Source organism: Pongo pygmaeus, chromosome 16, assembly GCF_028885625.2.
Source record: "Pongo pygmaeus isolate AG05252 chromosome 16, NHGRI_mPonPyg2-v2.0_pri, whole genome shotgun sequence".
NCBI classification, from domain to species: Eukaryota; Metazoa; Chordata; class Mammalia; order Primates; family Hominidae; genus Pongo; species Pongo pygmaeus.
In genome coordinates this window covers 107,005,831-107,033,015 of record NC_072389.2, presented here as the reverse complement: position 1 = coordinate 107,033,015, position 27,185 = coordinate 107,005,831, and the positions used below count along the sequence as shown (strand labels likewise).

The window sequence follows — 27,185 nt, the reverse complement described above, 5'->3', positions numbered from 1 at the left end:
GAGGTCGGCCGGGCGGCAGGAAGGGCGTGGCCGTGGGGTGCAGCGAGGACGGTCTGTGCGGGACGAACGTGCGCAGCGTGGAGCCTCGGGGCCGAGAAGCCCCCACTGCAAGGCTGGCTCCTGAGACTCGCGCCCCGGCGCCGCGGTGCAGGAACCGGCCGCCCTCGCGGGGCCGCCCTTGCGCCGGGTGTAGGTGCGGATAACGGGCAGCTCCGGCCCCGCGGGCCCCGCGCCGGAGCCCACGCCCCCTCCGCCCGCCAGCTCCAGTCGCAGACCGCGCGGGCGGGGCGCTGAGGGCTTTTTTTTTTTTTTTTTGGTCAAACTTTGGCCACGTGAACCGCCCCTCATTCACTTTTGCGCCAATCGCGCGGCGCGGACGGATCCCGAGAGGGGCCACGGCTCGCCGCCGGCGGGGCCGCTTCATAACGCGCTGTGCGTGACGTGAGGGGCTCCTGTTGCAATGGCGAGCTAAGCCGGAGGATGTGCAGCTGCGGCGGCGGCGCCGGCCACGAAGAGGACGGGGGCAGGCGCCGCGCGAACCGAGCCGAGCCAGCCGGAGGACGCGGGCAGGGCGGGACGGGAGCCCGGACTTGGCTGCCACTGCCGTCGCCGTCGTGCCGGCCCCGCGTCCCCGCGCGCGAGCGGGAGGAGCCGCCGCCACCTCGCGCCCGAGCCGCCGCTAGCGCGCGCCGGGCATGGTCCCCTCTTAAAGGCGCAGGCCGCGGCGGCGGGGGCGGGCGTGCGGAACAAAGCGCCGGCGCGGGGCCTGCGGGCGGCTCGGGGGCCGCGATGGGCGCGGCGGGCCCGCGGCGGCGGCGGCGCTGCCCGGGCCGGGCCTCGCGGCGCTAGGGCGGGCTGGCCTCCGCGGGCGGGGGCGGCGGGCTGAGGGCGCGCGGAGCGTGCGGCGGCGGCGGCGGCGGCGGCCCGGCGGGCGGAGCGGCGCGGGCATGGCCGCGCGTGGCCGGCGCGCCTGGCTCAGCGTGCTGCTCGGGCTCGTCCTGGGCTTCGTGCTGGCCTCGCGGCTCGTCCTGCCCCGTGCTTCCGAGCTGAAGCGAGCGGGCCCACGGCGCCGCGCCAGCCCCGAGGGCTGCCGGTCCGGGCAGGCGGCGGCTTCCCAGGCCGGCGGGGCGCGCGGCGATGCGCGCGGGGCGCAGCTCTGGCCGCCCGGCTCGGACCCCGATGGCGGCCCGCGCGACAGGAACTTTCTCTTCGTGGGAGTCATGACCGCCCAGAAATACCTGCAGACCCGCGCCGTGGCCGCCTACAGGTGAGCCCCTGCTCCCCGGGCACCGCCACCTGCGTCCGGCATGCCGGGTCCTCTCCTGGCTCTCGCCTCCGCCCGCTTTCCTAGGCTCTTCCTGGGCTTCCGGTGGGATCGGGTTGCCTCTCGGTAGACGCCGGGCCGAGGGAGAAAAGATCAGAGGCGGGATGGTGAGCGCAGCGCTCAAGAACATGGCCTTTGGGGTCAAATGGACTAGTGTGGCCTCACTGGGTGTGCCTCTCACCCTGATTAAGGCACTTTAGCCCTTTACAGATCGAAGCTTCTCGTTAAAAGGGCCCGACAGATCGGGTCTCCCTCGTAATGTTGGAAAACTCATAGCACAGTACCTGATAGTGGAGGCAGTTGGGGCTGATATTGGATTCCCTAAAATGTGCACCTTTGTCCTTGCAAAGCTAGAGCCCGTGTCCATTAATCTAGTACTAGAACCTTTCCACATCGTACTCTCACATTTCGCCTTTGGAGGCACTCCTATAAATGAAAGAGAATGCCCGCAGCACACTGGACCACACCAGTCTGTTGAGTAAAGAGAGAGAGAACCTTGGGGGAAAGCAGTTCTTGGCCCTTGGTAGATTCAGTGGAAAACTGCATTCTGGTGTTAATTAGTTCAGCTTGGTGGTGTATGCTTGTTATCCAGTAACTGGGCTCTAGTTGGCCAAATGAGTCATAAAAGCAGCTGGAATCGTGTTCAGGTTTAACAAAGGGATTAGCCAATGTAGTCTTTAGAAGGGAGATGATTTTGGAATGGCTGGCATGGTTAGAATCAGATTTGTATTGGAGTGAATTTGAAGTTGGAGAGGGTTGTAGACTCAATAAAGGGATTTGATGGAAACCCTATATGTGTGAAGTATAGAAACACTTACTGTATGGATAAAGTTTGGGTCTTATCCAGCCACAGAGCAAACCAATGTGGGGAATGGTTTTAGAGCGTCAATGGTCTGGGAATGAAATTTCAGAGCAGCCAGTGCTGAGCCAGGCTAAGCTGGTTGCTGTTTGTTCTTATAACCAATACCTTTACACTTCAGTTTTAAATGCAGTCTTGGTCAGATTTTTCAGGCACTAGATGTTGTGAGGGGAAAAGCATATATGGTCCCCCCTGCCTTTAAGGGAGAAAGTAAAGGTCTGAGAAGGAAGGTGAAAGTGGTCTTCAGTGACTGCCCGTTGAATGGCTTGATCCCCATTCCTGCACATTTCCATTAGGGTCCTGCTTAAGTCCAGAACCCACATTCCGCCAGGAAGGGTCCTGAGTGGCTTGAAGAGCTTAGAATGCAGGTATTGTAAATACAGACTAATGCAGGCCAGGCGCTGTGGCTCACGCCTGTAATCCTAGCACTTTGGGAGGCCGAGGCGGGCGGATCGCCTGAGGTCAAGGAGTTCGACACCAGCCTGACCAATATGGTGAAACCCCGTCTCTACTCAAGAGTAGAAAAATTAGCCGGCTGTGGTGGGTGCACCTGTAGTCCCAGCCACTCAGGAGGCTGAGGCAGAAGAATCGCTTGAACCCAGGAGGCGGAGGTTGCAGTGAGCCAAGATCATGCCACTGCACTCCAGCCTGGGCTACAGAGCGAGACTCCATCTCAAAAAAAAAAACAAATTCTATCTATCGATCGATAGTTAGAGATGCATAGACTAATGCAGCGATTTGGGAACCAGCCGATCAGGATTCTCTCCCAGATCTACCTTGCATTACCTGAGGTTTTATGGGATTTTTTTTTGACCAGAGAAACAGCCGCATCAGAAATCGAGGATGAGCCATATAGATTATTTACAGCATGGTTTTGAAAGTAAATCTGCATGACTCTAGTGTGATAGACGATGTGAAATCACAGTTTTGGGGACAGTTACCAAACTAGTTAGCACAAACAGTAAATTAGGTAACTCCCTTATCTCCCCCATGCCCCCTGAACAGATGCATTTTCATGGTTTCGGTATCAATATATTCAAATCAGTGGGGGGCCTAATGCACCAGCAATACTCAGAAAATGTAATGCAGGCCGGGCGCGGTGGCTAACGCCTGTAATCCCAACACTTTGGGAGGCTGAGGCGGGCGGATCACGAGGTCAGGAGATCGAGACCATCCTGGCTAATACGGTGAAACCCCGTCTCTACTGAAAATGCCAAAAAAAAAAAAAAATTAGCCGGGCTTGGTGGCAGGCACCTGTAGTCCCAGCTACTCAGGAGGCTGAGGCAGGAGAATGGCGTAAACCCAGGAGGCAGAGGTTGCTGTGATCCGAGATTGCGCCACTGCACTCCATCCTGGGGGGCAGAGCGAGACTCCATCTCAAAAAAAAAAAAAAAAAGAAAAAAATGTAATGCAAACTAGAACTACTGTTTCACACTTGGAGATGGTTTCCCAAACCCGAGCTTAACGCTCTTACTTTTGGCCTCCTTTCCACATCTCTTCCCTCATCTTTTTCTGGATGTAAGATTTAATCTCATTGTTTATTTATTTATTTTTTTCAGGTAGTTAGGGGAAAGCAGAAACACAGTTTGCCCCCAGGCCGGGTTCTCCCTTTCTTTTGACACTTCTGCTTTTCTGAGAAAGGAAAACGCCTGCCGGGAGATAGTGTCCAGCTAGTGTCACTCCAGCTTTCTCACATAAGTTTCTTTTATCTCTCAGATCTTAAGAAGTCAGTGTGTGTGGAGCCTGGAGGTGGACCTGCCCTGCCAGTTAGGGTCCTTTGCCTCTTGCCTGCCAACCCTGTGTTTAGACTGACTGCAGGAGTTGGCACAAGACGATTTTAGCCTTAAGGCTAAAAGTTAAGGAACTTTTGGGGAAGGCCTCAATTGGGACGGAGGTTATAGGGTATAACATATGATTACAGTTTTACTGTGCTTTGCAGCCCAGGCCAAAAGTCCGCACTGAGCTCTTAAATTGGAAATTCCATGCACAGTTCAGTATAAAAGTAAGCTTGACTCTTCTAGCACACGGTAGAACTCTGGTTTGGAAATCGATGTGCTGAGCTTTACATTTCTCCTGAAAGGTAAATTCATTCTTTATCTTAGAGAAAACTCTAGTTTTGTTTTTTAAAAAAACAAAAAAACAACTGTTGTTTGGTTTATAGATGAAGGAGATGCCAGCACTTTCAGTAAGATGATACTTTGGTGTAGAATACTGAAAATGTCAGAATTTAGGTCTAGGGACTAGTAGCTAGCAACCTCTTCATTCCAACAACTCTGAGATCCAGAAAGGGGCTAAAAAAGCTTTTGAAAATCCAAGGAGATATGCCTGTCCACACTAAAGGCACTGCGCTTTGATGATAGAACATCTCCATCATTACACATTTTTACTTTCTAGACCTGCCATCTGCTTGAGGGGTGGATGGGGGCCACCAAGATATAGCAGGGCAGTGACAGCTGATAGCAGACAAGAAACAGATTTTTCAAAGCAGGCGAGACAAAACTCAAAATGTAGCAGGTGAGTGACCAGCCAGGGCTGACCTTTGGAGGCCCTGAGTGACACAGTAGCTGTTAAGTTAATAGGAGTGATCCTGATTCATTACTTAGGATCCATTTCTTTGTAAAGCACGTGCATGCATGGCCCATCTGGGCCCGGACCCTGAGTCCTGGGGGACACTGCAATACACGGCTTGCTGTCATGTTCTTTAGTCAGAGGGACGACACTAAAAAGAGGGTTTCTGCTAGTGATGGATGCTGTAGAGAAAACAGAACAGGGTTGGGGCAGGACAAGTGTGTCCTCTTTGTGTTAGGTGATTAGGGAAGAGTTTGGAGAGAGTGTCATTTGGACTGAGATTTGATCGTGAAGAGCCAGTTGTGTGAATGTCATTGATGAGCATCAGGGCCAAGGAAGCACTGGGAAGTCCCAAGGCAGGGACCGGCTTGGAAAGGAACACCAAGAAGGCCAATAAAAGAAAGGGAAGGGGCTCGCTAGTGTCCAGTCTTGTAAAGTTTCATTCTGAGTGAATTAGAAAGCCACTGGAGGGTTTATGCAGGAAAAGGAGGTGGGTAGCTGGGGTTCTGTAAATTAACACATAAAATAATTTATTTTGACTCATCTGCAAGTGTGTGTTCTAGGTAATTTCGCTTTAAAATGGTACTGTGATTCCTCTGAAGTCATTTATTATGCGAATTAAGGACCGCTTGTCAGAACCTCTGGGTTTCTTGTGTCTTGCATTACTAGCTGCGATTCATATTTTTCCCATATTTAAACATTTCCTTCTTAGTTATGTTCTGTGATACATGGAAGGGAAATGTTTATGTAGTTTAGTCTATGTCTTTCCCTTTCTGATTTTAGTTTCCTCTACCCCAGGTTCACAGTTACTGCCCTGGAGAGATTTTCAAAGGTAACATTTCCTTCCTAATTCTAGAAAGGGTAGAAATCATCTCAACTTTATTTTTTCCCCAAATAGTATGTGGTCGCAGCACCACGTACCATTGACTAAGTTCTCATTTCCCTACCAGTTTGAAATGCCATCTTCGTCATGCTCAGAATTCTTGGGTATGTTTCTGGACTTCATGTTTTGTTCCATTGATCTTTCTGTCTGTTCTTGTGCCAGTACCACCCATTGAAATCATTGGAGGTTGAATAATATTTTAATATCCGGTGGACAAGTTCCCCTTTGTTATTCATCTGCTTCAAACATTTCTTGGCTACACTTACCTTTTCTTGCTGAGAGAGTTTTTATGCTATTTAGATTTTTTAATCAACGTTTGGATAAAAAGAAAAAGCCACACATATTTTGCTTATTCGTCCATTTTTATGCCCAGAACCTTGAGCTAATCCAACACCTTTTGTTTGTTTTGGTTCTTACCCTCTCTGGGCTGAAGATGGGGAATAGTTTTGTTCTTTTTTTATGTCATCAAAAGAAAGAGGTGGATGATTTCCCTTCTATGCACCAAGATTGAACAAGGGCACCATTAAAGATTAGCATCAGTCTGTAGGGGACTGTGGGAAGAAAGTTTGAGAAGCGTTACCTTGAGATATAGGAATCTTATTTCAAGATACTGTTATCAGTTAATGATCTCTTCCTAATGCTTTAAATGAAGACGGACTGTTCCTTTACCAACCTTAATGAGATCCTCCTACCTTATAAATCTGAATTCATTTCCTTATTTCTTGAGCTAAGTAAACCATGTTTATCTTCAAACAGTTCAGAGCAGTCCTCACTTTCTTAGATAGAATTCAGCTTGGCAAACATTTATACAGAAGGCTTTTCCATATAAAATCTAAGTAATCAACCTGTAAGTGAACTTTTGGAGCACCAAGTCATTTCAGATTATGAATTTGCTGTAGGAGACTAGGGAACAATGTGGCTCTGAAAATGAGTGTAGTTTTTTATGTCATGGTTCAAGATCTTGATGCCCTCAAACAGAATATTCCAGGGATAGCTATGGCTGTCAATAGGGGATTGTGCATGACTGTTTTCAATGCATCGGCAGCTTCACTTTCCCCTGTCCATTAACTAAGCTGCTCTTTATTAACAGTAGATTCCAAATACAGGGCCCTAGTCTCTGCAGAGTTCATAGTCTCAGAAGGAAACGAGCGACGGTATTGGTTGATGAGGGCTGTCAAGGTGCCTGAACTAATCACTGTGGGGGAACAGAAGAAAGAGGCTTACACCCAGTGGGTGAATGGATCAAGAAATGTCTCACCCACACTCCCACCCTTTTTTTTTACCCACTAGCTGAGTCTTGGAAGATGAAGAGGTGTTCTTGAGGCAGAGACAACTACAGGTTTCCTACAACATGAAATGGCAGGAGTTAGTGAAGGAGCGATGGGAAAGGCCAGCTCCTTGGGGCTGGGTGTAGGCTGTGGGTGGTAGAGTGGTGGGCAGGGACCTGGAGGGAAGGTCTGCGTTCCAGGCTTTGTGTGGTTGCTGTCCAGAGCTATTGGTGACATTTCAGCAGGACAGTAGCCTGATGGGATGTGTGTTTTGGAAGATCAGCCCAGCGGTGTTGCTGCTGCAGAGGGTGGCTAGAGTTGGTCAGGTACCGGTACCTAGCTAGAGTTGGACAGGACCGGTACCTGTTGAGGGGTGCTTGGGTAGCATTTATCAAGAAGTCTAAAATGCAGCTCTCTTGAGGTCTAGCAATTCCTCTAGAATTTTTTCCAAAGGAATTTTAAAGGTGTGCTTAAATGTGTACATATGAAGTGGAAATTTCAGGTATCTTAGGTGTCCTGCTTTAGGAGATAAGGACCAAAATTGACTTAACTGATTCATCCATACTGTGGTCTGCATCTCTAACAAGTAAAAATGGTGTGGCTGAAATACTTTTATTGACATGAAGAGAGGTTCAGAATATACTTAAGTGAAAGTAAACTGTGAAACAGTATGGCCAGTACAAAGCCCTTTGTGTTTAAAGTAAAACAAAAGTGTATGTTTGTGTAGCGTAGAAAAGGAAACATAAAAGGATGTACTCACTGTGATGCCACATGATCTTTTATATTCTTCTTAGTACTTTTCTATATATTCTAGTTTTTCTACAGTAAGCAGTTATTTTGTAATAAAGCTACAGTAAAACCACAAAAAGATGTCAGCTCTAAGAGAAACTGCATTCCATTTTGAGCACATTAGGCTGCTGGCGTGGAGGTCCGCTAGGCACAGAACTGCAGCCCATTCTTGTTTCAGTCAGTTACCATTGATTCTGTCCTGAAGTGACATTTACTTGGTTAGTGTAATGACTGTTTTCCTCAGTTACTGTAACTTCACGCTTCCAGGTGATACTGGGGAGGATCTGGTGGCAGCGTTTTCAATGCAAGGGCCCCAGCTTTTGTATCTTAATGTAAATACTCAGTGCTTCCACCTGTTGTTGATGCCTTTTTGGCTTCTGGTTCCGGATGGCATTGGGTGAACGAGAAAACCTAGCTACAGTTTACAAGTATAAAAGCTGTCCATCTTCTCACCTGAATTCAGTGTCATCTCTGAAGCATTTATAGCTGCAGCATTTATTCTATAGACAAATACATTTTCTGGATGATTAAAAATAAGGTACAGTCTGCTCTGATACGGTGTCAAGTTGGTGCTTGTAAACCAAAAGCCTGAGGATTATTGACAGTGTAGGTTTGAGGCCACTGAAGTTGTGGTTTTCTAGGTGGACCATAGGCACAAAGGCTGTTATACTTTGCTCGGCGTGTTTCTGATGGTAGTGTCTGCAGATAATTGGGCAAAATTTAGAGTAGCACATGGATCCAGAGTCAGAATGTGGCCTCAGAAGCTAACGTTGGAATCAAGGTTTCTGGCCTTCAGTTAAATGCAGCCCAAGCACTGCAAAGTTGTCCTTGACAGGCAGGTTTTGTCCAGGTTTTCAAGTCGCCAAGCCATGCACGCTGAGAGTGGGTCTGAAAGTGGTTGAAGTGCGTAAGGCTGGTCTCCTTATCCACGGTGACTGTTTGTCCAGCCTTAGCAGTGTCCGTGAGACTGGAAAAGTGATGTGGGTGATCACCTGGGAGGCGCATGTGTGGGATGGAAAGCCAGTGTGGAGGCTGTAGGGCCGGGGTGGCTGGTGACTGTGGTTAGGTGGGCTTCATACAGGGCAGTGCCTCAGTCCAGGAAGACGGTGATTTGCAAAGTGGTCGGCCGGAATAAGTTCAGGGTGGTTTAATTGTTTGCATTAAATGATACTGATTTTTGGTTCATGTGGATCGTTAAGAATTAGTCGCATATTTATACTTTAAGGGTACAGCAGTGATATGCAAATTATATAAAGTAGCTCTCCAACACTTTCAAGCTTTGGAAATGTCTCATGAGATCAGAATTTGTCTTCTGTCATTTACACTCCAAATTTTAATTCTTATGTTTCAAAAGTGGCCTATTTGTGGTCTCTGTTCCCGTTGTTTGCTGTGAACCTGGGCTCAAAGGGCAGGCTCCTCATAGCTCTTAATACCTTGGAATGCCGTCTGGGCTTGTGCCTAGGCCATTGTTGAAGTGAGAAGCTGTAATCCACCCTGCCAACAGCTTAATTAAGAAAAAAAAGGGCTCTTTACTGCTTCCTTTCCCTTCAAGTCTATTTTTTAGGATGGACAGTAAGGAGTATAATTTGGTTTTTGTTTTAAAATAATTTCCCCACCATTCACAGCCTCTGTTATATTTTCCCACCTCCTTTCAAAAAGGATTTGAGATTGGACGGGTCATAAGGACGTGCACGATGAGACGGTTAAGGGTTTTGAAAGAGGAAACCACATGCCCAGGAGTGGGAAGCTGCAGCTGAATGCATTTGCTGCAGAGCTTCTGGGACCAAGGCAGACGACGGAGATGAGGGATTGAACAGTGTTTGCAACATCCTGCCAGAGGGATTCCTTCCAGCCCAGGCGAGGCCCGTGGCATCACTTGGTGGCCTTGAAAGACCTCTGCCTTTTCTGAAGGCCGTGGCTCTGACTGGCAGCATAGAGTAGTGGCCTCCATGTACTCTTTTGGAGGATGAACTTGGACTGCCGCTCCATCATCCTGTGCTTCCTGTAAGGACACCTCCATCACTGACCTCGGGGGAAGTTTCCCTCAGGCCTTAGTATCTGAAAGAGTTTTTACACTTAACCCTGAACAGTAGGACACAGTCTTCTGACTTCTCATGGCTGCCTGCTGAAAAGTTTATAGCTGAATTTGGGCCCACCACTAGCAAATCCGTAGGTCACGTGATGGCGGATAGGTCTCGGCACATGAGCACTTTGCAGTTGAAGTGGTGACTCCTGAGAGTGCTCTCACTGAGTCAGGGTTTGCCCTGGGCAGGGCAGCCCCCACTAGGATTTGCCTTTTGTTCCTTGCATGAGGGTTTCCTACTCTTACTTTTCTTTGGTCTCATTTTCTTGCTGATTTTTCTCATCCTGTATGCATTTTGGTTAAGTTGTCTTAAATCCCTTCTGTAACAGGGGAGAATGTAAATACAGCTGGCCCTGCTATCTGCTACATCTGTGGATTCCACCATCCATGGATTGAAAATATTTGGGGGGAAAAACAATGAAAAATAACAGTAATAAAAACAATACAAGTAAATACAATATAGTATGACAACTATTTACATAGCATTTACGTTGTACTAGGTATTATAAGTAATCTAGAGATGATTTAAAGTAGACAGGAGGATATGTGAAGGTTTAAGCAAGTACGGCACCATTTTATATCAGGGACTAAAGCATCTGTGGATTTTGGGGTCCTGGGCTCATTCCCTCTTGGATGATAAGGAACAGCTGTATATACACTTCATTCCTATTATCCATCAGTTCTACAGAGAAAAACCCATATCCTCCCTTCTTTAACTTCCAAGATGATTTTGTCATGAGTCCTTTAAAACTTACTGCCGTGTATCCATCAGACAGCACATGTAATAGTGATTTTGGGGAACTCACAGAAAATCTCCCCACCTTTTTGATGGTAAATAGTAGAATAACTATTAAAGCTTAAAAATCACAATCGAAACGACTCAATTTTACTCCATTTTTCTTTCAGTTTTTCTTGTTGGGTAAAAAAAAAATGTTTTATTACAAAAGTAAAAATTCTCTGTTGTTACATGTTTTGATTTCTTTGGTTGCTTGTTAGCCTCAAAGCTTTTGCCCAGTTAAAACTTTTTTTCTAACGCTAAATATACCTGTTGCGGAAAACTTAGAAAATTTAGAAAGCACAAAGAAGACTGTTGGCCGGGCGCGATGGCTCCCGCCTGTAATCCCAGCACTTTGGGAGGCTGAGGTGGGCGGATCACAAGGTCAGGAGTTCGAGACCAGCCTGACCAACATGGTGAAACCCCGTCTTGACTATAAGTACAAAAATTAGCTGGGCATGGTGGGAGGTGCCTGTAATCCCAGCTACTCGGGAGGCTGAGGCAGGAGAATCGTTTGAACCCAGGAGACGGAGGTTGCAGTGAAATCACGCCATTGCACTCCAGCCTGGGCGACAGGGCCAGACTCCGTCTCAGAAAACAAAAAAAGACTATTAAATCCTTTCTGGTTTTCCCATCCAAAAATAACCACGGTGAATACTTTGGGGGTGGAGTTGTACGTTATTTTATTTTTGTATATGTACTTTTGTTCCCTTGGTAAGCCACATATATACTGTTGCCTGCTTTTTAAACTTACCCATATATTATGAATATTTACCGAGGACAAGAGTCATGCTATAGATGCAGTTTTGTACAGAAGTGTATTTTATGTGGTTTTTCTTAAAACAACACTGAATAGAAATGGAGACTATGATATTAACCCATTTATGCCTAGAGTTCCATTATTGGAACGCTAAGCTTGTGGGAGTTATTTATATCCTGCTCAAGGTCATCACTAAAGTCTGATTTTTTTCCACACACAAAAATCGCAACCTCCGACATAAATGGGTTAAGTCCTAACCAGCAAAGGCATTCCTTAGCTAAGCTAACACTGGTCCAGCTGAATTACTTAACTGTGATTTAACTCAGTGTAGGAATAGCGTTTAGAAACCTAGATTGATGGAAGATTCACTTGGCACTCTCAAGTTTCAGCTGTCTTATCTGGGCTTAAGCAAGAGTTGGATATCAGTTCGTTGAAAATGAGCTTTTTCTGGCAAGTCCTCTGCAAACGTTTTGTCGTTTCAATTAAGTGAGAGTTCTTTGCTCCCTGTAACACATTTGTTGATAGCAAAGCTGACGTTTGCTTATGAAAATGAAGGAACTGGACCTGTTGATATTGCAGAAGAGGGGACAGCTTGCTTCTTTGGGAGCATTCCCTTCAATTATTTGAAATTATTAATGCACCCCCTCCTCCTTCCTCAAGATGGTGGTGAATCACGATTGATGTTCCAGAACTCGTTCACTTTGTGGAGCTCTTTAAGTTAAAGGACCCTAATTGAAAAGATGATAATTTCTTAAGATTGGAGGGTTTACAAAGATTTGACATTGAGAGATTTCCCTCAAACCAACCACCAGTCATTTAGAACAGAAAAGGACAACATGAGGTTTTTCCCTGAGTTACCTAAAAAGGAACAGATAATAATTGGGTGGAGTTACCATAAAACTGTAGGGTTGAGGTTAGACTGTTTTTAAAATTAATTGGTTTCTCTTCTTGGGCAAATTACACCATTTCAAGTCACAGTTGAGGCATTAGTTGCATACGTGCTGGTTGTACTGCTGGGGCCTCCTTCACTGTGTTCTTCCTGGTGGGGCACACGGGAAGCAGGGCCAAACTAAAATGAAGTTTCATCCTCAGTCTAATAGGAAAGTTTCTCGTGTTCTACAGCAAAAATACTTGTGAAATTTAAAGTTAGACTTCTTTCCTGTAGCATTGTCTGAAGTTGATAGTAAAACAGGATTTCAGTACATAGCTTGAGGCTCAGGTTTTTAGCCAGAAATGTAAGAAGCATTTTCCACATTACCTTTGCTCTGTGTGCTGCTGAGACTGACTAGTCCATGTGGAGCCCACACTTTCCTGTCTTCCGTACTTTTTCTTTCACTACCTTATTTGATTTGCAAACTCTTGTCCTCCTTAATAATAAGTCATACTTACATAGTGCCAGGCAGGCTTCTAAGCTGGTTATAGAGAACTCATTTAACCCTCACAGCAACCCCCGTTTACAGATAAGGAAACTGAGTCACAGAGTAACTTGTCCAAAGTGGAGCTGGGATTCTCACCCCATGGCCTGATTCCAGAGCCAGCTCTTGACTGTGATGCTGTAGATTGCCTCCTTAGTTGGTTGTTCTTTGAAGGCAGGAATTGTCTCAGCCACCCCATCTCCCAAATAACATTATAGTGTTTTAGTATTTTCATGGCTTTCTAGGTTGAAAATTTCTCAAAGATACAAGAAAGAAATGATTTCTGACCTTTTGCAAACACATGCGGCACCATTAAGTCACTTACTGTACACGAGTGGGAAGTATTCAGTCCACACATTTATTGATCTCTATAATGTGCCAAGCACTGAAATTATTTACATTTTCAAAGAATTGTTGTGACTGCCAAATGAAAAACATTTCTCTATAAAGAGAGCATTATCAGGGGGGTCATTGCACTATAATTTTGTCCTTACTAACTTCCCAAGGCTGGAGGAGTTCTGAGAAGTTATCTCCCCTCCACATGTCACCACATCAGAAGACTATGTATAGCTTGTCACACATTCACACATTGTCGCATTTGCAAAAGGACTTGTCCCTTTGTAGGTGGGATTGGTTTTTCTTTAAATTAATTGCCACATCTCTATGTTTATTCTACACCCTTTTTCTTCAGGAGCATATCCTTTGTGAAAATGGAGTGCAGTACCTAGAACAGTATCTGTTAATAACCGTGGAATGAATGAATGGGCTGAATTTGTTTTTTGTTGTTATTGTTGTTCTTTGTTAATGAGTTGTTTACGTGGCATAAGAATACAGGTCCATCTTAAATCCATAGGCACTAAGGGAAAAGATTAACAACACCATCTTATATCCCTTCTGTGATTTTGACATCTCAGAAATTAGGATGCATTTTATAGTTACTGGCATCCTGGGATTATGATTGGCAGTATTTTTTAAATTTGTTAATAGATAAAACAATGGTGCATCTTCCAGTTAACATCCTAAATTTGATGAAAAAAGGTATATATTTAATCCTTGCACTTTTTGAGAGGCGTGTTGGCAGAAAGTTGAATTCCATCGAATTTTGCCTCTACTTGAAAGAGATACATTCGAAGTTGTTTTGTATTCCTCATATTTGGGTTTGGAAGAGAAATAAAAGCCAGTCATTTGTTTTCCAAGTACTTCATTGTAAATTCTTTTTAAAATTACAAAAGTAAAATGTTTAGAATCTCAGTTTTGCAAGATGAAAAAAGTTCTGGAAATGGGTAGTGGTGATGGTTTCACAACACTCAACGCTGCTGAACTTTACATTTAGAAATGGTTAAGATGATAAGTTTTATGTATATTTTATCACAATTAAAAAAAAAATAAGTAATATGATACTTATGCAGTTGTCCTTCAATATAGAGATGCATAGAATAAAAAGTGAAAGTCACCTTTGTCCACACACATTCCAGCTCCTCCCAGTTTTCCTCCTTGTGTACCTCTTCCCCAGAGATTTGGTGTGTATCTTTTCAGATATTTCTCTCCTAAGACTTTCCCTTACAGATGTGTGGGGTTTTCATTGATCCTTCAAGTAATTTTTCACTATAATGAATACACTTGTAACAGGTAAAATAAAAAATATTTGAGAGAACATCATTTGATAACTGCTTTTTTGATTTTAGGATTAAATTTACTATTTTATTTATTCTCCATGATACATTTTTCTTGGAAGTAGTCTGTATAAATGAATTATTGTAGCCAAACAACTTTAGATCTTAATACAGAACGTGAAGAAAGTAGGAGGGAAAGTGCAACATGACAGCCTTCCATTAGCTGCTCAGCAGAAGGAGCCTTTACGTGGTTTCCTTGCCACTCATCTTCCCTCTGTTGATGGGCAACCGTTGCCTCTTGAACCCGGGTCTGGGCTGCTGCAGTAGTTTACTCGGTGGTCTTCCTGTGTCCACTCGGGCTTCCTTCCGCCCTCTTCTCCATTCCTAGGGGGTTCAAAATGTGTGGGCCTTAATCTTGTCTTCTGCCGTGTTCCCTCTAGAGGCTTCGTGTGGCTCTTGCAGCATAGAGGCCTGCATCTCTAGTGTGCTCTGCCAGGCCCTGCACATTTGCCTCTGTTTTTTGTTTGTTTGGTTGGTTGGTTGTTTGTTTTGAGATGGAGTCTTGCTCGTTTGTCCGGGCTGGAGTGCAGTGGTGCGATCTCGGCTCATTGCAACCTCTGCCTCCCGGGTTCAAGCAATTCTCCTGCCTCAGCCTCCTGAGTAGCTGGGATTACAGGTGCATGCCACCATGCCCGGCTAAATTTTGTATTTTTTTTTTTTTTTTAGTAGAGATGGGATTTCACCATGTTGGCCAGGCTGGTCTTGAACTCCTGACCTTGTGATCTGCCTGCCTCAGCCTCCCAAAGTGCTGGGATTACAGGCATGAGCCACTGCGCCCGACCACATTTGCCTCTGTATTAGTCCATTCTCACACTGCTGATAAAGACATACCAAAATAGGTAATTTATAAAGAAACAGGGTTTTTAAAATTATTTTATTTATTTATTTATTTTTGAGATGGAGTCTTGCTCTGTCGCCCGGGCTGGAGGGCAGTGGCACGATCTCAGCTCACTGCAAGCTCCGCCTTCCGGGTTCACGCCATTCTCCCACCTCAGCTTCACGAGTAGCTGGGACCACAGGCGCCGCCACCACGCCCGGCTCATTTTGTTTTTGTATTTTTAGTAGAGACGGGGTTTCACCGTATTAGCCAGGATGGTCTCGATCTCCTGACCTCATGATCTGCCCTCCTCGGCCTCCCAAAGTGCTGGGATTACAGGCGTGAGCCACCGCGCCCGGCCCAGAAACAGAGGTTGAATGGACTCACAGTTCCACGTAGCTGGGGAGGCCTCACAGTCATGCTGGAAAGTGAAAGGCACGTCTTATTTGGTGGCAGGCAAGAGAGAATGAGAGCCAAGAAAAAGGGAAACCCCTTGTAAAACCATGAGATCTCATGAGACTCACTCCTGACCATGAGAACGGTGTGGGGGAAACTGCCCCTGTGATCCACTTACCTTCCTCTGGGTCCCTCCCGCAACATGTGGGAATTGTGGGAGCTATCATTCAAGATGAGATTTGGGTGGGGACACAGCCAAACTGTATCAGCCTTCTTCCTCGCCTCATGACAGCGCTCTCGTGCCCTGCATTCCTTGATGTTTACCCTGTTTCAGGGGAAGGCTCCCTGTTCTGTTGGTCTAGCTCATGTCCTGTGCTCTGCCCTTTGGGAGTACTTCTCTTAGTTCATAATAATATGTACATTAGTCTCATTATTCTGAAAAGTGTCTGTCTCTCCTGATGTCCTCTCTATGACTTGGGGACCACGTTTTTGTTCACTACCGCATCCCTTTAGCTTAGCACATACTTGGCACTTGGTTCAAAGAAAATTTTTTGAGTGAACCATTTGATTTTGTTTTTTGTTTTATAGAGGTGAGAAGTTTTTAGGTAGGGAGTTGATAGTATCACAAAATTAATCTGTATACCCAGACCTTGGTCCCCTGGCAGTTTGGTTTTCAGCCATAACTAAAACTTAGTTATCCTAGAACAGTTTTAACACTTCTTCATTTTTTGTTGGGGTTCTTTTGAAAATTAATTTAGACTTTGCAATACCCGGTAACTTGGCCTTTCATTAAGAGGAACCAAGCAGGCCAAGTAGCTTTTTATCATTCCACTGGACACGGCGATACAAGATGAGCAGATACATGAATTCCTGAAAATCAGCTTGAAATAAAGTGTTCTCTAACCGATATTTATTTTCATTCCAGAACATGGTCCAAGACAATTCCTGGGAAAGTTCAGTTCTTCTCAAGTGAGGGTTCTGACACATCTATACCAATTCCAATCGTGCCACTACGGGGTGTGGACGACTCCTACCCACCCCAGAAGAAGTCCTTCATGATGCTCAAGTACATGCACGACCACTACTTGGACAAGTATGAATGGTTCATGAGAGCAGATGATGACGTGTACATCAAAGGAGACCGTCTGGAGAACTTCCTGAGGAGTTTGAATAGCAGCGAGCCCCTCTTTCTTGGGCAGACAGGCCTGGGCACCACAGAAGAAATGGGAAAACTGGCCCTTGAGCCTGGTGAGAACTTCTGCATGGGGGGGCCTGGCGTGATCATGAGCCGGGAGGTGCTTCGGAGAATGGTGCCGCACATTGGCAAGTGTCTCCGGGAGATGTACACCACCCATGAGGACGTGGAGGTGGGAAGATGTGTCCGGAGGTTTGCAGGGGTGCAGTGTGTCTGGTCTTACGAGGTAAGAACAGAATTCTTTACCATGGGAAAAATTTAATTTTGTCAATTTTGTCATTAGTTCTAGCGTATCATAGGAAACTAGAGATGATATCCTCTTCGAGGGTTAAAGTTGGTATTATTCTACATTTTTAGCCTTAGATTAAAAAAAAAAATTCAGTTCCCCTTTGTTACCTTTCCTTGGCTTTGAGCGCGTATCTTCTGTACTTTTTTCCCCCCAGAGAGAGTCTTGCTTTGTCTCCCAGGCTGGAGTGCAGTGGCACCAATTTGGCTTACTGCAGCCTCTGCCTCCTGGGTTCAAGCAATTCTCCTGCCTCAGCCTCCTGAGTAGCTAGAATTACAGGCAGGCGCCACCACGCTAGGCTAATTTTTGTATTCTTAGTAGAGACGAGGTTTCACCATGCTGGCCAGGCTGGTCTCAAACTCTTGACCTTGTGATCTGCCTGCCTCAGCCTCCCAAAGTGCTGGGATTGCAGGCGTGAGCCACTGCGCTCGGCTCTTCCATACTTTTGTCCTAATACTTAGTTAATAAATAATGGCATTTGGGGCCTAAAGAAAAGATAATGGGTTGCTGATGGTCACAGTGATATTTTCTTGATTATCCAGAAAATCGTCTTGTCTGACTTCTGCTGATTCCACAGATGTAATTGCAAGAATGTAGGATATTTCCCTATTTGTTTTTGCAAAGGCCTGGCTCTTCTCATCTGGTCATAATGACCTACACAGATTAGAAACTTACATGTTTTGAATTTATAAAAGGAATTATGATGTAAAAAAGCCAATAGCATTTGACTTCGCATTTGTTGTGTACCTTGACTTTTCAGATAGTTACTTTAATCTGTGAGTTTACAATATAGTTGTTGCTTTCAGAATAGTTGTCAATGCAGCTCCTGAGTTACCGTGACACATAAATGAAATTTGCCAAAGGAAGTCCACTTGTAGATGTTTTCTCTGTAGCAGTTCTAGAGAAGATCAGTTGGCTTTGGACTTTCCTCTGTTGTTACTGGCAACAGAGGACTTTCCTCTATTGTTACTGCTCCCTTTGCCTGCAGTTTGCAGAATCTGATATCAGTTAATGGTGAAAAAAATTATTTAGGTTGTGTTGTCTTTAGGTTGATAAACTCCTGGCAGTTGTGAGGAGCAGGGGGAATTGCTGGATCTTTTGCCTAAGAAGAAGAATCCACTTTCTGATATGAACTGTTAGCTTTTTTCTGAACTAATTTTCTAAACCACTTACTTGAGTGAAAGAGCAGTATTCTTGCCTGTACTTGTCCACCCCCAGACTTACTTTTAAATGTCTGCTAATCACTCGTACTTTTTTTTTTGTTTGAACTTTAGAGAAGTGGACATTTTCAAGCATACAGGGAGTGGTCCTGTAATTTTTAATTACAAAGTCTACAAAGATACATTTTAAGTCCTAAATGTGATCTTGAGTGAACTCTTCAATCCCTGTGTGCCTTACACTATCCCCCCAACCCCAGCACTTAGGGGACAGCTCACTGGGCCTACGGGATCTCTCTGTTGTCACGGATTTTTGCAGCGAGGAAAGCTGTTTGAGGGTTTCACGCTGTTTTAAGCAGAATACAGCTGGCAATATTTCTGCATTTTTCCCCATCCTAATTAAGTAGTTATAACCTTGACACATTTCATTATGGTTAAAATATGTAACACGTTGTATATTTTGGAACACTTTCTCCTGACCGTCATCTCTGAGAAGACAGCCTTCTTGCTGGATTCACAGAAGACAGACCTTCTTTTGGGAGAGAATTTTTAAAAGTATGTCTTAGTGTGGTCGCGCTGTTATATACTGCTGGACAGACACCAACAGAGCCAGTCTCTTGAGTTTGATCAAGAACATGGGTTTAGCGTTAATGCCAAGATGTAGTTAGAAAGTGTCATCCTGGGGCTGCAGGGCTAGGAGGCCATTTTGGAGGTGGTTTTCCTCTGACATGAGGTAATTACAAAAGGTTTCTGATGACCTGCGAAGGGGTGCATGGAATGATCCTGTCTGGACACTTGGAGCCCCCTCTTAGGCTTGGTGCATCCTGTCAGTGGCCTCATCAGCTAAAGGGACCTGGTTGGTGAGGAGGCCTCCTCCCTGTGTGGTTCCCTGTCTCCCTGCCTTGGGAGGTGGGTCAGGGACAGCAGCAGCAAGGCTGTCCCTGGGAGTGTGGTTATTGGGCCTGCTGCTGCTCTGTATTTCTTTAAATGCCCTGTGGTGACAGAGCTTTGACTGACTGCTGCAGGCTTCTCCTCGGGCTTGTGCCACAGGGTCCTCCCCCCTGCAGTGCCCAAAGCTCTCTTTTTCTCTTCTGTGAGCTGCCTTGCCTGTTCATAGTGTTGGCCCATCTGTCTGCTGAAATGTTGTCTGTCTTACGGTTTTGTTGAAGTGCTTTTTTCTGGATAGAGTATCTTTTCTCAGACTGTGACTTATCTTTTCACCTTAATTGTGGGATTTTTATTGTACACGAATTGTGAATCTAAGTGCAATCTAATGCATCATTCTTTTCCTTTACGGTTTATGCTTTTGTGTTTAAGAAATTCTTCCCTTCCTTAGGTCATGAATATTTTTTCTCCTGTATGTTTTCTTATATGTTTAAAGTGTTCCCTTTCACGTGTAGTTCTTCATTATAATTTTAAGAATTCATCTATTGGAACACTTGCCATCTTATTAGACCTTTGATTTCTATTTTTTTTTCTTTTTCTTTTTATAAAGCTTTAAGTGCTTCTAACCTAAGTTGTTATTAGGTTTATCATTGTGTTCACCACTCAGGTAAGATTAATCCTTCATGTGGATGAGGAACTTTTATTAAACTTCCTGTAAATCTAGTTTCCCCATTAAGGCTCACATTATGGGAAATTATTGAGGTGGAGTCTTATGTTAAAGACAATTACGTTAAGCTTTGGGACTTGGAAGGTACTTATTTTGCCCTATTATAAGCCTAGCCAGAAGGTACAGGTTTTTTTTGGCAAGTAGAAATAATACCTTGGGATAACACTTAGGTAATTAAAATGACTTGTGAGGAACAACTGTCAAAATCAAAGTCTAGATTCATTTCTAAACTTGTTTTGATAATTATTGGTGGTTATTAATAAATAGCCTTGAGAACTGTGTTTGGAAATAACGTTAAACTCAGAGAAGTCACAGGAGAGTGATAGCTTAGGCCTTGAGGCTGGAGAAGAGCTGAGAGGAGCCCAGCTCCTGGTTCCCTTGCCACATGGTGTCAGCAATATTGACTCAACTCAGGTGAGGTGCTTTTGAGAATTATTATTGAAAAATTTGAAATAGGAATTCATTTTATCAAGGCAAATATATGAAAAGCTATACTACTCTTAAGAGGGAACAAAAAGAAAATTGACTTAAGTAAGCTATTCATTTTGTCTTTAACTTTCAAGTTGACGTGTGCTATACCTATGGAAAAGTGCGTAGGTCGTAAGTGTAGAGCTCAGTGCATTTTCACAGACTGCACGCAGGCAACCAGTAGATCTTTCTTTTATTGTTTTCTCATATTTGACTAGGGGTGAAGGTGTAGACAGTAATCATTATTAATGAAATTTGGAGATAGGCAAAGGTGGATTTGACAACTTTAAAATATTAATTGTTTTTAATAGCCAATATTGTCGCGTGGCTCAAAATTCAGAAGTGCAAAGGGCATGTAGGAATAGTCTTCCTTCCTCTGCCTCCAGCCCCTGGGCTTCTGCTGTGAATTAGCCACCATGGTGCCTCAGGTTTCCTGTGTATCGTATCACATACAAACAATTAAGTTTCTACTTCTCTCCCCATTTACACGAATGGTAGCATAATACCTACTATCTATGTCTTGGAAGATTTCCCATTTGGTAAATAAAAGAACTTCGTCTTTTTGATGACATTCAGGCTGACATTCAGGCTGTTTCGAGTTCTTTCAGCAGTGTTTCCAGGCGGTCATTTAGCCCAAGGCTCCCCAACCTTTTTCACATCATGACATTGACTCAATTCACTTACGCTGAGGAGCCTGCCTCCAAGGGCTGCTGTTACCCCAATCCCTAGCTCCTGTCCCCTCCACCACCCCTACAGCCCCATACCACTCTAGGCCTGGAAGGTTTGTTATCTGGGCACACGTGGAACTTGTTCATGTTACACCCACACACCAAAATACACCAGTTATGAAGCTCCGAGTTAGCCAGTGAGTAGTTGTTAAGGGTTCATTAATGACCTCAGAACTGCCCTCTGAATTGGTAGGGAAATTGCAAAAGATTGAAACATGAATGGCCACCTTTTTCTCCCTCAAGGACTTCAGAGTAGTTGAGGAGACAAAGACCATATGTTCATGAAACAGTTGAAGAGAAATTAAAAATATGAAACCTGTGATACTGATTTTAAATATTGAAACTTGTGATACTGATTTTAAATATAAAACAGTACAGAGAAGGCTGAAATGGATAATGTTCTTTTTATGGGGAGGCATATATCATCAAGGGAAATTGGAGTTTGCAGCAAAATGTGTAAAAAGATAAAATCTTCCTTGTTAGTCTGTCTTATAAAGGAACGTTGAACATCCATATACCAGAAGCCTGGGGTATTTTTCCCTTTAATAATAGAAGAAATAATGTCTCTTTTTTAAAAAATATTGACACATTATAATTGTACATATTTATGGAGTATGGTTTAATGTATTCATGTATATGTTGTATAATGATCAAATCAGGAAGGTTGACATGTCCATCACCTCATGAGAGGTTTTTGAATGTTCTCTCCACAAATAAATAATTTTTCTTGACTTTGGGTTGTCGTGGAGATGATTTGTTTTCCAGTAGTTCCTTCCTCACTCATTTAGGCTGCCCGTTAAACTTGCAGGCCTGAGAACCAGGCAGACCGTCAGTGGCTAGATGTCCCAAAGAGTGAGCACTAATGCTGCATGTTCTATCCATTATCAAAAGTGGGGTATTAGGGTCAGGCGTGGTGGCTCAGCACTTTGGGAGGCCAGGGTGGGTGGATCACCTGAGGTCAGGAGTTCAAGACCAGCCTGGCCAACATGGTGAAACCTTGTCTCTACTAAAAATACAAAAATTAGCCGGGCATGGTGGCGGGCGCCTGTAGTCCTAGTTACTCTGGAGGCTGAGGCAGGAGAATCACTTGAACCTGGGGAGCAGAGGTTGAAGTGAGCCGAGATCACACCACGTCACTCCAGCCTGGGCAAAGAGCAAAACTCCATCTCAAAAAAAAAAACAACAAAAAAAAAACAGTGGGATATTGAAGTCTCTAATATCATCATCATTATTTTTGAGGCAGAGTCTCACTCTGTCACCCAGGCTGGAGTGCAGTGGCATGACCTCAGCTCACTGCAACCTCTGCTTCCTTGGTTCAAGCGATTCTCGGCCTCAGTCTCCTGAGTACCTGGGATTACAGGAGTATGCCACCATGCCCAGCTAAATTCTGTATTTTTATTAGGGATGGGGTTTCACCATGTTGACCAGGCTGGTCTTGAACTCCTGGCCTCAAGTGATCTGCCTGCTTCAGCGTCCCAGAATGCTGGGATCACAGGTGTGAGCCACTGTACCTAGTCAGAAGTCTCTAATGTTATTGTTGAATTGTCTATTTCTTCCTTCAGTTCTGTCAGGTTTTTCTCCTTTTATTTCAGGGCCATGTTTTGGGATGTATATATGTTTATATTTGTTATACCTGCTTGATGCATAGACACTTTTATCATTATAAAATTCCTTCTTTGTCTCTAGTAACAATTTTTGTCTGAAGTCTATTGTGTCTGATATTAGTATAATGACTCCAGCTTTTTTGGTTACCATTTGCATGGTATATCTTTTTTCATCCTTTTACTTTCAACTTGTTTGTGTCTTTGAATGTAAAGTGTGTCTCTCATGAAGACAGCATATAGTTGGATCATTTAAAAAATTCATTCTGCCAATATTGCCTCATAATTGGGGTATTTAATTAATTTGCATTTAATATAATTACTGATAGAGGAGGACTTATGTCTGCCATTTTTCTGTTTTCTGTATGTCGTATCTTTGTTTTTCTGTTATTCCAGTACTACCTTTTTTATTACCTAGTGTACCATCTTAATTCCTTTTTCATTTCTTTTACTGTATTTTTTAGTAGTCGCCTTGGGGATGAACATCTTACCTGATAATTTAGTTCTGATTAATACCAACTTAATAACAATAGTAAACACAAGATTTGCTCATGTGTAGCTGTGTTGTCTCCTCTCTTTGTGCTGTTGTGGTCAAATAAATTATATCTTTATGCATTGTATGCCAGTCAACAGAGATTTATAATAATTGCTTTATGTACTTGTCTTTTAAATCAGATCAGAGAAAAAAGGAATTACAAATAAAAAAATGCATTTATACCCTTTTTTACCTATGTAGTTACCCTTATGGGGCTTCTTATTCATGCCTATTTGAGTTACTGTATAATGTTCTTTCATTTCAGCTTGAAAGACTTCCTTTAATATTTTTCATAGAGCAAGTTTGCTAGAGATGAATTCTGTTTGTTTCTCTTGGAATGTCCTAATTTCTCCTTCACTTTTTTCCTAATTTCTCCTTCACTTTTGAAGGACATCTTTCTTGGATATAGAATTCTTAGTTGCCAATCTTTTTTTCTTTCATCACTTTGAATGGATGCTTTCTGGCCTTCATGGTTTCTGATTAGAAATCAGTTGTTAATCTTATTGAGGATCCTTTGTATGTCATGAGTTGCTTTTCTTGCTACTCTTAAGATTCTCTTTGGCTTTCAACAGTTTGATTAGGATGTGTCTAGGTGATCCCTTTGAGTTTATCATACTTGGAGTTTGTTGTGTCTCTTGGATATGTAGCTTGTTTTTCATCAAATTTGGAGATTTTTCACTTATTATTTCTTGAGTATTTCTGCCCCTTTCTCTCTGTTTCTGTTTTCCTTTGGAATGCCCGTCATGCTGTGTTCTACTCATTTTTATTCCTGTTTTCTTTCTCTTTCTCACACCAGATAATTGCAATGGCCTATTTTCAGTTTCATGGATTCTTTCTTCTGCCTGTTCGACTCTGTTGTGATATTTTCGTTTCAGATATTGTACTTTTCAACTCCATAATTTCTGTTTGGCTCATTAAAAATACAAATAATTTCTGTCTCCGTATTGCCTGGTTTCCCCCCCTTTGTATGGGCCATACTTTCTTGTTTCTTTGATACCTTATAATTTTTTTTTGGAAACTGGACATTTACTTACTATTATTTAAATGTGACAACTCTTGAAATCACATTCTGCCCCTTCTTCAGGGATGTTATTGCTGGGTTTTGTTGTTTGTTTAGTGTCTTTTCAGAACCACTTCCGTACAGTGTATTTTTTTTGTATGTGGCCACGGAAGTCTCTACATGATTTGCTTAGTGCTTAGCTAATGACTGGACAGAGATTTCCTTAGATGCCTGGAGCTAAAAAGTTTCTGACTCTTTGCTGAGGGGCTACGTATACCTGTTGGTGCTTGCCCTGAACACTCACCAGGCGTTTGACAACCCTGCCTTAACCTTCCCTTAACTACTTAACTTGCTTGTGCAGAGAGCTTAGGGCCTTCGTGGATCTTTGCTGAACCTGCCCCACCCCCACACATGCATGTGGCCTTGTGGATTCCCAGGAGTAATATATTGAAGCTTTTTCAAAACCCCATATCGCATCTTACTCCCTGCTTTTCTTTTTAAGCTTTTTATTCAGCCTGTTTTTTTTTGTTTGTTCCCCCCCCAACCCCACTGCGTTTATGGTTAGCCATCTCCCTTGGGCAGTGCTGTATTCAACAACTGCCTGTGATTGTTTTTGACCAGCCTCCTTTCCCCTTCCAAGAAGCTGTCTACGATGTTTACGATAGGAAAATTCTGAGTCAGGTCAAATAAAGGTCTTCCAGGGGACCACTTGATAGGTCAGATAATGACAGTTCTTTGGGAATGGGGCTTTGAAGGAGCTCCAGCCCCTCTTTGACCCCTCTAGTGGCTTCCAAGCTGCTGGTTTTTGCTGTGATTGTAGACTGTTGTTTTTCAAGGCTAGGGTAGAAACCAGGCTGGAAATAGGGCAAATTAAAATGCTACCAAGCTTACTGTTATCAAAATTTTTGTCTTTTTCTTGCATAAATACTATCTGGATTACTGCAAATCTTTAATATCCAGAGTCCTGAAAAGGTTGCCTCTGCCCATTTTTGTCAGTGTTCGCTTTACTTTCAGGGCAGACAGAATTTTTGGAGGTCTTCACTTTGCCATTTTCACTGATGTCACCTAAGAGCATCCATTATGGGGACTTAGCGCCACAGCTTAAATTTTGCTTTTTATAATTAGATGAATTACGCTGAGTGTCGCCTTATACTCTGTTTAAGAAGTCAGGGTATTGTGCTCTAAAAATTAGAAAGACTTCCAACCAATTAGTGACTATTCATATCCATTCATTTCAAAAATAAATTTTGGACATCTGTAGCAAGACACTGTGCTAGCTGGGGACACAACAGTGCAGAAAGCCAAGACCATGGTCTCCTATATGCTGGTGGAGCTAGGTGGGGTGCAGTGAGAGACAGCACAGAGGAGTATGAGTGGTATGTTTAGGACATAGCACAGTGGCCAGCATGAGTGGAGTGACGAGGCAGAGTGGGGCGAAGGGTAAGGCCAGACAGCACCAGAGTTGAGGGAAGGCAGGGAATGCTGAGGACATTGGTTTGGGCGCAAATAGGCCTGAATTGAATCATGGTGCTTCATTCATTCAGCTTTGTTCTTCACTAGCTGTGTGGTCTTGGGCAGCGAGTTACCTGACTCCCCTGAACCTTAATTTCCTTAAAGATGGGGTGAGGGTAGAAATTGTCTACATTATAGGGTCGTTCCAAGGATAAATTGAGATGGTGCATGTTACCTATTACCATAGCTCATGTTTGGGACAGGTGAGTGCTTGCTTGTGAAATGTGAGGGCTACCGGAAACTATCCTCAAGTATCTGAAAAGCAAAGCCCTTCAGAACTCATTCCCTGAGACCACCACATAGGTTTTGATCTATATAAACAAATACTTGAATATGCTTTTTATTAACATTGTAGTCTTGGAATCTCATGTTTTTGTTTTTACAATTTAGGGAAGACTATTTTGACAGAACCAATCATAGTTTACCTAAAATGGATGTGTTAGTTGCTTTGGATCTGTGATTATTTTGTTGGCAAAACAAACCTTCTCCAGGTACATGAACATCTCTGAAATGGTTTCACCATTGGGTATATCAGAGTCCTGTGATTGTGGGAGCCTGTTAGCACATTCTCAGGAGGTGGGATCGACATATCATTTTCTTTATCTTAAGGCATAGCACAGTGGCATTTCCTGTATACATTTGAAGAGACTGAGATCACAGCTGTTATCACCTCAGTTCCCATAATAGAACTGGCGTGTTAGTCCGTTCGCGCACTGCTATAAGGAAATACCTGAGACTGGGTAATTTATAAAGAAAAGAGGTTTAATTGGCTGGTGGTTCAGTAAGCTGTACAGGAAGCATAGCACAGGCATCTGCTTGGCTTCTGGGAGACTTCAAGGAGCTTTTACTCATGGTGGAAGGCAAAGGGGGAGCAGACATCTCACGTGGCACAAGTGAGAGCAAGGGGAGGGGGGTGGTACACGTGTTTAAACAACCGGATCTTGTAAAGAACTAACTCACTGTTAGGAGGACAGCACCACAGCTAAACCATCCATGAGGGATCCACCTCCCACCAGGGTCCAGTTCCTCCCACCAGGACCCACCTCCAACACTGGAGATGACATTTCAACATGAGATATGGGAGGGGACAAATATCCAAACTATATCAGCGGCAATCTGCTTTTTAAAACGTATATCAATATTCGAAGCATTTTGAGATAGGAATAAAACAAGGCTCGGCAGTGGCTCACGCCTGTAATCCCAGCACCAAGGTGGGAGAACCACTTGAGCCCAGGAGTTCAAGACCAGCCTGGGCAACATAGTAAGACCCTGTATCTGCCAAAAAAAAAAAAAAAATATATATATATATATATATATATATATATATATATATATATTAGCTGGGTATTTTGTTGCACGCCTGTGGTCCTAGCTACTTTGGAGGTGAGGTGGGAAGATGGCTTGAGCCTGGAAGGTTGAGGCTGCAGGGAGCTGTGACTGTGCCACTGCACACCAAGGCAGAATACTGTAAGCTATACGGG

At 43.9% G+C, this 27,185-nt stretch overlaps 1 protein-coding gene across 1 annotated transcript in view; it reads left to right on the top strand.

Annotated features, from left to right (window-relative positions):
• Positions 1–947: 947 nt before the first annotated feature.
• Positions 948–27,185, top strand: part of CHSY1 (chondroitin sulfate synthase 1) — a 76,111-nt gene continuing 49,873 nt past the window's right edge. Inside the window, exons 1-2 of the mRNA XM_054449973.2 lie at positions 948–1,267; positions 16,536–17,031. Of these exons, the coding sequence (XP_054305948.1) occupies positions 948–1,267; positions 16,536–17,031 (816 nt within the window). The remainder of the gene's footprint in view (positions 1,268–16,535; positions 17,032–27,185) is intronic.